This window comes from Anneissia japonica, unplaced genomic scaffold (genome assembly GCF_011630105.1).
Source record: "Anneissia japonica isolate Jap-2015-1 unplaced genomic scaffold, ASM1163010v1 scaffold287998_len430063_cov162, whole genome shotgun sequence".
Lineage (NCBI taxonomy): Eukaryota > Metazoa > Echinodermata > Crinoidea > Comatulida > Comatulidae > Anneissia > Anneissia japonica.
Window position 1 is genome coordinate 103573 of NW_022695675.1, and position 14217 is coordinate 117789.

The 14217-nt window shown below is 34.7% G+C and overlaps 1 protein-coding gene across 1 annotated transcript in view; it reads left to right on the forward strand.

The window, feature by feature from the left end:
- Positions 1 to 883: 883 nt before the first annotated feature.
- Positions 884 to 14217, forward strand: part of LOC117101502 (ATP-dependent DNA helicase Q5-like) — a 14967-nt gene continuing 1633 nt past the window's right edge. The window contains exons 1-15 of the mRNA XM_033241477.1: positions 884 to 1325; positions 1858 to 2489; positions 2884 to 3101; positions 3470 to 3641; positions 4027 to 4103; positions 4377 to 4607; positions 5279 to 5423; positions 5699 to 5732; positions 6054 to 6112; positions 7092 to 7183; positions 7870 to 7966; positions 8947 to 9081; positions 9397 to 10145; positions 10926 to 11184; positions 12914 to 12986. Coding sequence (XP_033097368.1) covers positions 992 to 1325; positions 1858 to 2489; positions 2884 to 3101; positions 3470 to 3641; positions 4027 to 4103; positions 4377 to 4607; positions 5279 to 5423; positions 5699 to 5732; positions 6054 to 6112; positions 7092 to 7183; positions 7870 to 7966; positions 8947 to 9081; positions 9397 to 10145; positions 10926 to 11184; positions 12914 to 12986 — 3307 coding nt within the window. The 5' untranslated portion in view covers positions 884 to 991. The remainder of the gene's footprint in view (positions 1326 to 1857; positions 2490 to 2883; positions 3102 to 3469; positions 3642 to 4026; positions 4104 to 4376; positions 4608 to 5278; positions 5424 to 5698; positions 5733 to 6053; positions 6113 to 7091; positions 7184 to 7869; positions 7967 to 8946; positions 9082 to 9396; positions 10146 to 10925; positions 11185 to 12913; positions 12987 to 14217) is intronic.

Here is a 14217-nt window from a genome sequence, read left to right on the forward strand (position 1 = left end):
TTTTAAGAAAAATCTAATTTTTGTATAATGTTATAAAGATTTATAAATATAATACGGAATTGCTAGTTTAACTGAATTTAGACATTCCTACAGTGGATGCGATCTACAACCTCTGAATTTGCCTAGTAACGATGAATTCGTCCAGAAAATGGTAATATTTTATGAGAAATAGTCTGTATTTCTCGTTTTTTCATGCCAATATTTTTCCATGATTTATAATAATTGGAGTAATGCAAATGAATATTTTCTAAAAAAAGTCAGTTTTTAGTGAAATTTTCCGGGAAAGGGGCTTTAAGTTCTTTGATAAAACCAACAGATGGGCTGTATGTTACAGATTGGTTAGTGATTCCAAAAGTGGGCTGAACAGTCAGATAATGACGACTATGCTGCGGTGACATTCGATCATGAAGAAGGAGATTGTCCGCAAATAGTGTTAAATATCTCCCCTTTTTAACACTACGCGACCCTAGCTATTGTGGCGGGGGAGGGGGACACACTCCCGAACGTGTAAAATAGCTACGTTAAAATTTTTACTTTTGAAAAATTAAATAGCTATATTTTCTACGTGTCAGGTTCAGCTACCATTTCGTGATAAAAATGTACGTATAAACAATTATAAATCCCTAGCTATCAGTGTTTAGTTTAGTCGAGAGTGTTATATTTCAATTATTATTCTGATAATAAAATGTATGTTATATATTATATTACCAGAAGATAATACCTCTATTATAATAGTAATTCCAAAAATATTAAAATGAGTACCAGTAGCCTATATAAACATTACACAATGTACTTATGCGGTACCATCTACGGCAGTGATTGGTTAAAGTTTTTGACCTGTAAGGTCATGTCACGCTTGACAAGTTCGTTCGTTAGGCCTGCCTGTCTGTACGTGAACACAAGAGGTGGATACTGTTTTTTCTGACTTTTGCTTTTAGTCTGTTGTTTATTATTTTGTATATGTATTGATGTGGTTCTAAATTAAATAAGTATGTCGTCTGTGAAGTTCAAGACAACTAGTTCTGTTAAATCTAAAAAATCTAGTAAAACGAAGCCTAAGAAAGACGTAAACAATGGTAGTAAGATTACGGATTTCATTGTTGGTAGGCCTAGTTGTGGTACGACGAAACATGCGGCCTCAACAGCACCATCAGCTGCTCCTCCTACTACTAGTAGTACTTGTACTACTGCAGCTGAGGCTGATGTAGTTACTACTGCTCCTAAAACAGTTGAAGAAAGAATCTACGAAGTATTAGAAAAGACATTTGGACACAAATATTTTAAGAGTGATATCCAGAAAGCGGCTGTTCGTTGTGTTGTAGATGGTATGTTGTTTGTTTACATTTGACAAAAAAAAAAAAAAAGAAAAAAAAAAGGCCTATAGGGCCTATATATTATATTGTTATAAAAAATAGGACATAAACCCTCAGTCAGCGCTAGACTCTAGCCTATACCTCAAAATAATTATAAATATATTAGGCCCTAGCTAGGCTGAAAACTAGACATATTGTTTAATATTGATGATGAAGTAATAACAGTTATTGTGGATGCTAATGCACTTTAGTACTCCACCCTAACCTTAACAATAACATAGCAAGACTGCAGTTGAGGTTAGGGTTAGGGTGGAGTAATATAGTCCATTAGCGGTGTTACGGTGTCGGTAAATGCCCCTTAAGGCTACCGGCGGCCCTATTGCATTTTTTTCTCAGATATAAATTAAAAAACCTATGTGTGCAGCCCACACAACATCTTTGTCTAGAGATGCTTTGTTGTTGCCCGATTCAGAACATATTTTATCTGTAATCAGTATTACATCCAAAGTAAAATTAATTTAAGCCTATTCTTTTTTTTTTTCAGGAAAAAATGATGTCTTTATCTCCATGCCAACAGGAGCCGGAAAATCTCTTTGTTATCAACTTCCAGCTTTGATGCATCAAGGAATATCAATCATCATATCACCACTAATCGCGCTCATCCAAGATCAACTAGAGCATTTAAACAAATTGAATATTAAAGCGGAAAGTCTAAATTCCAAAATCAGTGCTACAAAGAGACAGGAGATCCTTGACGATTTAAACCAGAAACAACCAACCATCAAACTCTTATACATCACACCTGAACTGGCTGCCCAACAACACTTTCAAAACACTCTAATTTATCTTAAAAAAAGAAAACTATTAGGTTATTTTGTAATTGATGAAGCGCATTGCGTATCGCAGTGGGGACATGATTTCCGGCCTGATTACTTAAAGCTAGGAAGAGTTAAACGGTTACTGCCGGGTATACCCTGTGTAGCTCTGACTGCGACAGCTACACCAAGCGTAAAGAGAGATATACTGCAGTCTTTGGATATGGACAAACCTGAAGTGTTCAAAACAAGCTGTTTTAGGTCAAATTTATTTTATGAAGTGCGTTTTAAAGATCAGTTGGAAGATGTAGTTGGAGATTTGAAGTTATTTGCTGAGAGAGCTTTAGCAAAATCTGATGAGGTAAGATAAATATTTGAGAATCCACTAAACTCAGTTAGCTGACTGGTGATAAGCACAGTGTGTTCATTGAACTGTGGAGATCATTTGTGCTAGGTGTTTTTTTACATGCACTTCCAGTGGTGAATACAGGGTGGCAAAAGGGGCGCATTCTTCCCAACCCACCAGCTCCCGGCAGCAAAAGAAAAAACTCCAACCAAGTGTCTGACATTTTACTTGTTTCTGGTTCAATTCCAGTTGCTGCTTTACTTGTTTCAGCTCGATGACTGAAATAAAAGTTTTGATAGGAGAAAAACCTTGGAAAATCAATACCTGTATTTTAATTGCTTAATGCAGGTATGGCTTAATGTAGTACTTTTAAATGAAAATTTAAATAAGAATCATTTGATTTTTTTAGGGTGACAAGGGCTGTGGAATTGTCTATGCATTAAGCAGAGATTCTTGTGATGAAGTGGCCGCAAAGCTCAGCTATCGTGGTCTGAAGGCCAAGGCTTACCATGCACGTTTAAAACCCAGCGAAAGGGAGCAAGTTCAGACTGACTGGATGGAAGGTCGCGTTCCTGTTATCGTAGCGACTATTAGCTTTGGAATGGGTGTGGATAAAGCTAATGTCAGGTAAGTTTATCAAGTGTTTGATAAGTGAGACAAAATAATATGTATATAGCGCCCTCTATTATTTATTGACTCAATATTGGCCCTGTATGTAATAATCATGAAAATAATAAAGAGCCTTCTGTGAATTATGGATTACAGTCCTCAGTCAGTATAGCTTCTTTAAAAGACATTAAATGGCTGAAGTATTCACTTTATTTTTATGAATTGTTGGTGTAAAATTGGCCTATAAACATACTTATGGTGCATGAAATAATACGTAGATGTGAGACGTAGAAAGTGTTTTCTCAAGTGTGATGTATAAATTTAAATAATGCTTTGTAACACTGATTCACAAGACATACAATGGTGCATATGCTTTTTCTTCTCAGATTTGTGGCTCATCTTACGATGCCCAAGTCCATGGCAGGTTACTACCAGGAGTCGGGTCGAGCTGGCCGTGATGGGAAGCCGGCATTCTGCAGGCTCTATTACAACCGTGATGACCGGAATAAACTTGCGTTCTTCATGAAAAAAGAGATGGCAGCAAAGAAGAAAAAGAAGGTGATTATAATCAATAATGTTTTGTGGGATTTTTTTGTTGGAAAATTTTGTCGCTACCAGAAATTAGGGGATCTGAACCATGTGGTGACCTAAGAACTCCTGCCAAAGTCCTGAAGTAAAAGCCCTGGTGGCAATCAAGGTTTTATGATTTTGTTGTTTTTCGACCACAGCATCAGGAATTTTAATTAAATTGGAAAAATTAATATGTTTAGTCTGACAATATTTACCTTGAAGTGAGATATTGAACATCCATCCCACCATGGCTTTCTCAGATATGTCAAAGCGCTGTTGGTCTTCCACTTTCATTGGCCCCAGGTTGCCTTTATCTGTCTCCTGTTTGTATCTGTCACTGTATTATTAATATATACTAATCCATATCTTATAGGGTGATGCTGCATCAGCCATCAACAAGGCATCAATGGAAAGCTTCCAAAGGTTTGTCAACTATTGCGAAGGGTTGTCGTAAGTACTAAATTTATTCATTAGCTTTGATCTTGCCATGTTTAAGGAGTGTGATTTATCTGGTAGGCCTGTGCAGTTTTATGTGGTATACAAACAGCAGCTGGTTAAGACACTTGCCTTTAAGTTCTGGGGTCCTGTGGTCAATCGTAGAGCACCAGCTTTTCTAAAGCCATGCACAATCTGTGCCGATGGTTGTTCGCGTTTCCAAATCCATGGTGAACACAAATGCAATTCTGTAAACATCTTTAACATTCTCCTATTTTCTGTATGTAGATGCAGACATGCTGACATTGCTCGGTATTTTGAGGACCCCATCCCAGAGTGCAACAAATCCTGCGACTTCTGCAAGAACTGCAAAAAGACAATGCAGCGTGTGGAGTGGATGCGTACCAGTGCCTACACGAAGAAAGGGCCGAAGAGCGAGAAACCTGATGTGATGGGAACGACTCCAAAGGGATCACATTTTACAGACTTGTACGGTGGTGGGCGACATGGATATGAGAGGTAACAAAAGTTTTTTTATTTACAATCATTGATATACTTTGAATATATTTTTTGATATATTTTGAGGGATTTTATCCCTGAGCAGTCCCTCAGGATAAACAATAAAGAAAGAAAGAAAGAAAGAAGAATCATGGATAAATGTGCGACTTTTTTTCTGAATGGTTATTTTGACGTCTGTGATGATGAGCTTTTTACTTATGTATTTTGGTTTTTGAAAAACCATTAAAAATTTATATTGTACAAAATGGCAAACATTTAATATGTTTTTACAGAAATAACTCTAAATTTATATAATTTTACATATATACATTTTTTTTTATTAGTTAAGTTACTTTTATCAATTGATTTTATATATACTTTTATTTTCAACTGAATCACTGTGGAAGTCAGTATGTTTGTATCAAAAGTGCCATTCAGGATGAATAAAAGAATAAATAAATAAACAATACAGTACAAGTTCAAATGCCAGTGCTATATGACGAGTAGTTGTTCAAAATGGGTGACATTTTATCACCACTTTCTTTCACCCTAGGGCACTTTTCCACCTGTCCACCCTCTCAACGTACTGGGCTTAACTTTTATATTCTGTTTTATTTATATAAAATGATATTTTTTAAATACTTGTTAATAATCTATTATATAAACTTAAACTGCTTTCTTCCTATTTATAGCTTCTATTCCGATTACGAATCTTGTAAATCAGAATTTAATGCAGACAACTTCTCCGACAGCGATGATGAAATTCAGGAACCAAAACCAACTAGTAAGAGTGCAATACCTAGCTTCATGAAGGAGGAATTCAAACGACGCCGAAAGGTAAATTCTCCTGAAGCCTGTTTTACACTAGGCGAATTTATTCGCTGGAATAGAAGATGTCGGTTCGGTTCCGTAGCTCTGATTGGTTGCGCACATTTTTCGCTTTGCAAAGTAGAAACAGTTCGAACTACTGATTTCTCGATGCTTTCAAACAGTAGAAAACAGGCTTTAAACATACATGTTGTAGTTCTATATTGTGAAATAGTTTACTGTGTTCTCTAATGATTGATTTTTATTCCCTTAAACATGTATACATTTTTTTTTTTCATTTTCAGAACATTTCTGATGTTGAAGAAAATGAAGTTCCAGGTATCTGTTTTACACCTGTATTTTTATTTAATTTGCGCAATATAAATGAATAACCTTTAACCTTTAACAGTAAAGCTGGGCACTGACTTCATTGTACGACTGTCGGCCAACGAATCCAACTCCTGCTCCCTGTGAGTGTTTGACAACGCGACGTTTTTTGCTGATTGTCGGTGACAATCGTCATTGCGAATCGAACACAGTGAGGGCCTGGGTTCTAACAGGCTTTAAAAGTTCATAGGTTGCTAAAGCTTGTACCTGGTAGTTTATCGTTGAGTTTATTTTATGTTCCGCGTGTAACTTTTGAAATCTCGCTCTTTTTAGATGAGGACTGTCCACTAAGAGATGCTGCAAGTACAAAAATAGCTGGCCTAAAGATAAAGGTAATGTAATATTTCCATTATCAGGTTTGTTTATTGACCAGGTGTCTTTTAATAATGACTGTGTCACATTTAGGCCTTGTTTCTACAGCACAGCATAACTTCTCCGATAAATTATCTTAAAATACCCTTCAAATAATTTATCCCATCATGCACAATTATGGACAACAATGCAATGTGTTCAGCATCGAAACATCCGTTTTGTTGACCTAGCAGGTGACCCTTTTTTTTGTGCGAGATGGATGGGCCTAGGCCAAGAATGAAATTGTTCGATACCATTTCACTCTGGGAAATGTGCTGTCACAATAATGTTTCATTGTACTTAAAGTCAGACTCCGGAGGGAAAAAAAATTTTGATATGTTGTAGCACTGATTTTTCTAAGACAGAAAAAAGTTGTCTAACGAAAAACTGGGGAACGCTGAATGAGATACAGATTTTTGAATATTAAAAAACTGGAGGAAAAAGTATCGTAACCGCCCTTTTTTACACCTTTTCCCCCAGTTTTTAAATATTCAAAAATCTGTATCTCATTCACCGTTCCCCAGTTTTTCGTTAGACAACTTTTTTCTGTCTTAGAAAAATCAGTGCTGCAACATATCAACAATTTTTTTCTCTCCGGAGTCTGACTTTAATGAGAAGACGACGAAAAAGAATGCTACCTTTGTTTGGTGTGCTTTACGGCACAATAAACGATAGGTAGGGATAGACCTAGGCTCAGTCAGGCACCCTCAATTTCAAGCGCAGTTGTGTCAGGCATTTTCATATTTAACATATTTTAATATGCTTTTGTCAATAGATTATTATGGAAATTTTATGTAAATACCTTTTTTCTTGATCAATTTCAATATGGTTTTTTTGTTTGAATTGTATGTAATTGTGTAATTATTTTCTTCATATTTATTGGAGGCAATAGATTTTATCTTGTATTCTTTATTTTGTAAGTCATTTTTAAACTCTATCACTTATTTGTTTCTGTTGCAGACAAGAGAACATTGCCTTGGCTTACTAGAAAAAGCTCTTAAGGAAAATTTCGAGACCTTTTATGAAAGTATTCCAGACAAACTAGCTGCAAGGTTTGAGATATTTGTATTTGCCATTTTGCATTGTAATCTTCAATATTATAGTCACCATCTTATATTATTATTCTTTTTTGCGATCAGTCAACTATCATCTTAATAGTAATTATCCTTATCATCATTTCTATTCATTCTCCTTGTTTACTTTCACATTACCATCTTTTAGTCCACTCTGGATCTTTCTTTATCTTGTATAATTCTCATGCAATTATAGTCAGTCACCATAATCATTATCATATGGTAATCATCATCATTATCATCCCCTTTTATCATCATCATAATTTATCTTCACATTATCCTTACTAAATCCATTATTTTTAACAGATGTGGATTTGTAGACTTCATATTTTAAACTCTGACTACATTGGTCACAGTCTTGATAAAATAAACAATGAAATTATAACAAAGTATCATTGTTAGCAGCATTGTCACCATCAACATCATAAGTAATTTTTATCATTGAAGTAATCTTCATTATCAACACCATCATAATCATTGTCACCATCATGATCATTATCATCATCACCAACGATCATTAATCATATCAATTGATCTTTATACAATAATAACATTCGCTTTCATCATCGTCATCATCATAATTATCATTGTTATAACTATTTGTGACATCACATCTTCATCTTAATCATCATCATCATGTTAACAGGTCAATTTTTTCCCCACAGCGATTGGGAACCAAGATGCTGTGCCATTGATGGTGAGCACTCGATGTTACAAATTTCACGCCACGTGAACATGTACAAAGCCAAGCTGTTCAGTCTGGTAAGATAATCCGACAACTATCCAAGTCGCATAAAACCTCTAAAGCCGGGCACTCGCTGCTTCGCACGATGACCCCCAACTCCACTATCTGTGACTGCTAGACGGTGCAATGCCGTCTGCTGATTGTCAGTGGCAGCCTGAACAGATCGTCAATAAAAAGGATCTGTTGCACACGCGTCGCGGCGTTGCGTTCTACATAAAATCGTTTCGGCCGATGACCGTCGGCCGCAGTAAGTGGCAGGCATAAAGCAACATTACATCCTGTAATTTGGCAAGTTATGTCCTTGCTGTTGGAGGTGAAAAAATCTTGCCTATTAGGCGAGACTTTTTTCGAGTCCATGCAAGGGAGACCCCAGAACCTCACTGCTGTTGTTATTGTTATTGTTGTTACCAAAACATTTATTAGCGTCCAGCATTGCCAATTTTGAACCGACGTGCAGGAAAGTTGAACCCCAGGGTGCCCCTTATACCTACAAAACAAAACAGGGGTTTTAACAAGGACTGTACGTTACTGCCATTACGACTATTAGGACACATCACATGGATGGCACGGTCGATTAATGATGTGTTCTAAGGAACCAAAGGTTGTGAGTTCGAATCGCGTTTTCGAATTTGTTTTCTTATTTAGCAAATAGTTTTGCCAAAAACATCCAGATGGAGGATAAAATAAAAATACAAATGTATGTATGTAAACAGGGTAGTAATGGGATTGTTAAATTTACATATTTAGGAAGAAATATACATATCTTATTTTTGGAGATTTCAAGGCAGTTGCAGGTGTAATAAAAATCAAGAAAAACTTTTTTTTCTTGGCTACAGGTGCGCTAATTAGCCAAATATAAAATTGTATTTTTATTCAAAATTATCGTTATTGACGGGCGGCAGGTTTGTGAAACATTGTATAAAAATGTCTCGCCTTACAATCTTTATTATTAAACTGATTGGAAAGATGTTTATTATTAATTGTTTTTGTATTTCAGACAAACGAAATAAAGAAATGTACAAAAAGCCATCAGCTCCACACACTACTTCATTCTAAAGATGGTGATGCTGACGCCACGTCAACCAGTTCGGAAAATGTTACCAAGGAGGAGCAAGAAGATTTCAAACCAATGGTAGGAATAACTCCTTCCATTTGTACCTCCTTTAGTTACTGTAATAATGAAGAACTTCTTTGATAAATCTTCAGAATTTTTTATTAACACATTTCTAGAAAAAAATTTCACTTTGTGGCCTTTTTCACATTGATAGCTACAATTTCTATGAAAAGAAAATTATTATCACGTTTCCTTGATTTGTTGAATTATTCTAGAGTAAAGTTGGTCAAAATTGTCCACAAAGCAAATACCTTATTTTTCATAATGTTTTTGTTCCCTACAATACCTTTTAAAATTGCTGAAAATTTGATATGTTAATTTTTTTTTGAACAGTTCAAACAGCCTAGGCAGAGCAGAATAAATCCACCAAACAATTACCCAGCATTCCAAACTGCTGCAAGCCTGCTTAAGGGCCAGTCAAGCTTGGGCAATTCGGAACGAACAGACTTGTTGGATGAGACAACAAGTGACAGTGACCAATTAGAAGTGAACTTTGGTGATGAAATGGGTTTTGAAAGATTGAGGGATGAGGAGGGATTTAAACCTGATTCTCAATCAAATGGTGATCAACCAAAATATGAAGGATTTTTAAGTGCCTCTGTTGTTTATAATAAATGTGGAAATCTGAAACCTCGGACTGAGGCAACAAAGCCCTTCCATAAACATGGAAATTGCAATGTAGAAAATCGAAATGAATCAGCTAGAAGGGCATTGGATATAGGAGAACAAAGTCAGGAAGTGTTGGAATGTAAGCATAATGGAAAATTTCAAGAGGAGAATGATGATGATGATGATAAAGCAGACAATATTCAAACATTTACTGAGAATGAAGATTTTCAAAGAACTTTCAAAATAAATTCAGATGAAAAGTCTTCCGTAGAGGAAAATACATTTGTGGGTTGCATTACACCTGAGAACGCTAGCCACCTATTACCTGAAAGGAACGCCAGTGCTTCACACACAGCAAGACACGGTAACCCAGCTGATGTAAATGAAATTTCAGAAAATCTTCCTAAAAATGCTGAAGAAAGAAGAATTACATCTAAACGACCAGTGATAAAATATTTTTTTGAGAAAGAGAGGTTTGTATAAAGCTTTATTGTCACCTATGAAGTAAATAATAAATTGAAAAGAACATTGAAAATGAAATAAAATAATTTATTTAAAGATGTATTGTCCCTTGAAAATGACAAAAAAAAATTTTTTAATAATTTTGAAATTAGCTTGCACATTTTTTCACAGTAACATACAATTAAACTTCAGCATAGAAATTATTGAATTTAAACATTTCCTACCATGATTTATTTACTGGATAACGATAATAAAAATATATACAACACTTTCAGTGACTGAATGTGTTTCTATCATTTTTCACTGTAAAGGTATGTGTAAACATTTTTTAAATACACTAATGTCTATGTTCAAGTTGATAATTTTTAATATGTTACTTCAAAATGAGCAAGTTAATTTAATAAAGAATAATTTTTATGATTTTTTTTTTGTGTTTTGTCATATGACAGTACATCTTTAATAAAAATTAATGCTCTGATCTGTCAGTGTCAGTACAGCAGGAGTATCTATGATGAGATTGTCAGTGTGCTTGCATGAAGTGTAAACATGCTGAGCAATTCATCCTTCAATTGGCTGTGATTTACTGTATGTAGCAGCTTCATGTATACTATATAAATATTGTTCACGACCTAAACTTTTGCAAAAAATAAAAGCTCTTTTATGACCACTGATTTTTATAATGGACCATTACGATGTTTCCAGGCATTTCATATATCATTCACTCTGCGTTTTATGTATAGAGGTTGCTAGTAAAGAACGATGCAATCAATGTGTTGATTTTTTTTTTTAAGGGAACTGGATTTAGAAACAGTGTCTGACAAAAAAGCCTCGCTGAAAAGAAAACTAGAGGATAATAGTAACGATTCCTCTGCTAAAAGTACGAAGAAAGTCACATTTGAACCTGACGTTGTTGATAACGAAGGGATGTGTGTGTCGTATGACAAACAAAAGGCGCAAGCTAAACTTGGTTTGGATATACGACGCGTCGCAGCGGACGCAGTGGTCAACTATTTGACCCCACACTACAAGGATGACAAATTTGCAAATAAGGTAATTTTTTTTAATTTGAAAAAAATATATTTTTTTTATTATTTAAAATACATTAAAATATAACTTTTTAATTTTTATTATTAAATTATGCTTATTATTATCTTTTCACTGGACCTTAATTGTTTACAGAATCTTTTGATATTTTAATTGAATTTCATTTTGTCCTCTAACTGTTAAAGATTTGTCCAGATTATCAAATTTTCTTGGGCAAAAAAATTATTGTATGCCCATATAAAACCATGATGTGCATATATATGGTCATGATGTGATGTCATCATGACCATATTGAGGCATGTCATATGTTTTAATGAGGTAACAAAAATCTTGATTGTGCCACATTCAGATGGCAGGAAATGGCACTCTGACATAAAATTTGAATATAATTTTTTTTTTTCCTAGAATTTTTTGTTTATTTTTAAAAATTTAAGGACTTTCTGGTCCGGTTGCGCTCCTTTGAATCTGCCACTGAAATTATGCATGATTTTTTTTTTTTAATGAAGATCTACCGCTAAGATTGCTATTTATGAAATTTGTTTTATATGCTTGATGCTTCGATGACATTTACATAGCGAGTATAGTATGCCATCAGATGTCTATATTCTCTCACTCAACATTTGAGCACCATAAGCTTGCTTATGTTTATTAGGTCTGTAACCACACTATTAAGTTTCATCTCACAAGTACCTGTGATTCAATGCCCGTATACTGTATAGGTGTCATATGACATCATGACCATATATATATAAGCAGATCATTTGTATTTCTCACATAAAACCTCAGATTGATAATGGAGACAGAACATTAGCCTAAAATATACTGTCTATGATATGCAAATAAACTTTAGAATTCAGTATTTTAATATGTAAGTTATTAGTGTTTAATTAAAATATAATGTGAAATTTCTTCCTAATTTAATATGTGCATAAATAATTCTGTTTCATTGTTCTGTTATAGACTCATAAATTAGGCTAGTTTTTAATTTTAAGAATGTACATTTAGGATTAAAATGTTTTGTAAATTAGAAAAATCAAAAGAAAAAAAGAATTTATCCAATCTGTATTTAATTACAAGGATATATATGATCTTTTTAAATGAGCATAATTGTGGCAAAGAGAAGCCAAACCAGTCACTCCTCACAAAAATTGATTTTAAGTTATTAATACATAGTTAAAGAGTAAAATAAGAGCTATAAAATGGGGAAAAATTCATTCAAATCCGACATTTCCTTATGAAGTTACAAGCATTTAAACATACGACTGTTTAAAGAACAATATATCAGAAATCAGCCTTCAAAGTTTATGATTTTGGGCAATTCTCATGCAGAAAGTATCATGAACTCCTGAAAAAGTGTTTTTTTAACATTGAAAATGGGGAAAATAACAGCATAGAATGATGTATAGATATATAAAGGTTAGTTTAGTGCAATAAAATAGGCTTTAAAAATTTGACATTCCATCATGTTTTTTTTCCATTTTCTCTGACAAGTGACTGGTTGTGCTTGTCTTGGCCACATATTTTACAAAATAGTGTCAGTGACCATGCTAGGTAATGCCCAATACGGAGTTTAACTATTTCCATGAGAGACAAGTTGGGTCTTGGGGCAAAAGCCCTACTGTAAGCCCAGGTGTCTAACCCCCTGCACAGTATTTGGCTTTAGTGGCTTCTTGTTGGATGGGAATGAATGGATAAATAAATGAGTGAAAGTTAATTGATTTTTTTTTTCATTAAGGATCTTTTCAAATCACTGGCTAGATGTCTATCTCATCAACTGCTTCAAATGAAATGTACAGACCACAAAAATGGTAAGTTTTATTTTATTTTTTTTCAGTTAATTTCGTCGTCATATGATGTCGTCCGATGATGTGCACCCTCTCTTTTTTTTTTTTTAGGTCTTCTCCGGAGGCTGCCCTGTTCCCCGGGTTGGTGTAGGCAGTCGTTGTAAATATGAGATAGCTTGTAGACTCCTTCATCTCTGTTCATGTTGTTTCTTTTTCTTCTGATCCATATTGCCTCTTTATTGTGTGTTGCCTTAAAAAAAAAAAAACCACAGAGGGTGCACGTCATCGGATGACATCAGACGATGATGAAATGAACTCAGGATAGGTCATTCACCTAAAGAAGATCAAACAAATTGTAGCTGGAAGAAGAAATTACCTTTCAAACTAAAGAAAATTTTTCTAAATTATATATCAGAAGCCAAATGAAATTACTTGAAGAACGGAGTTAATAATAATAATAATATTTATTTGGCAATCATTAAAGAACAATTATAGCCTGGATTGAGAATAGGCACAAGCTTTTAGTGTGTGTTGCCTTAAAAAAAAAACACAGAGGGTGCACGTCATTGGATGACATCAGACGATGACGAAATGAACTCAGGATAGGTCATTCACCTGAAGAAGATTCAACCAAATTGTAGTGGGAAGAAGAAATTTTTTCTAAATTATATATCGGAAGCCAAATGAAATTATATGAAGAAGAGGAGTTATTATATTATATAGCAAGGAGTGAGAATAGGCAGCAGCTTAGCGTAGTGGTTAAGATGCCTGCTTTCTTAATCCAGGGTCCTGGGTTCAATTACTACTCCCTAGGGCTTAATTAGAGACTTGGTTTATAAAGCATTATTCCATCGTGTAAATGGTGAGTGTAGTTGCTGTTAATGTGAAGCAGATAAAAATCAATGTCATTATCAACCATCATCATCATCATCATCATTATCATTAAACATTGTCATAATCACCAACTTCATTAAATGTCATCATAAACTCTTCCACCCCCATTGTCCTCACTGTCACCAACAGCACTGTCATCATTATCTTAAATATTATTATCATGATCATCATTTGTATCATCATCATCATTTGTATCATCATCATCATTGTCATCATTATCGTCAAAACCACTTCTCCCATTGTTGTCATCACCAAACTGAGAACCTGAAAGGGGAGGGATGTGCACACCAACTATTGATCCCCTAATTACTAGGAGAGGAGCAGGGGCGGATCCAGAAATGTCCAAAAGGGGGGGGGGCCG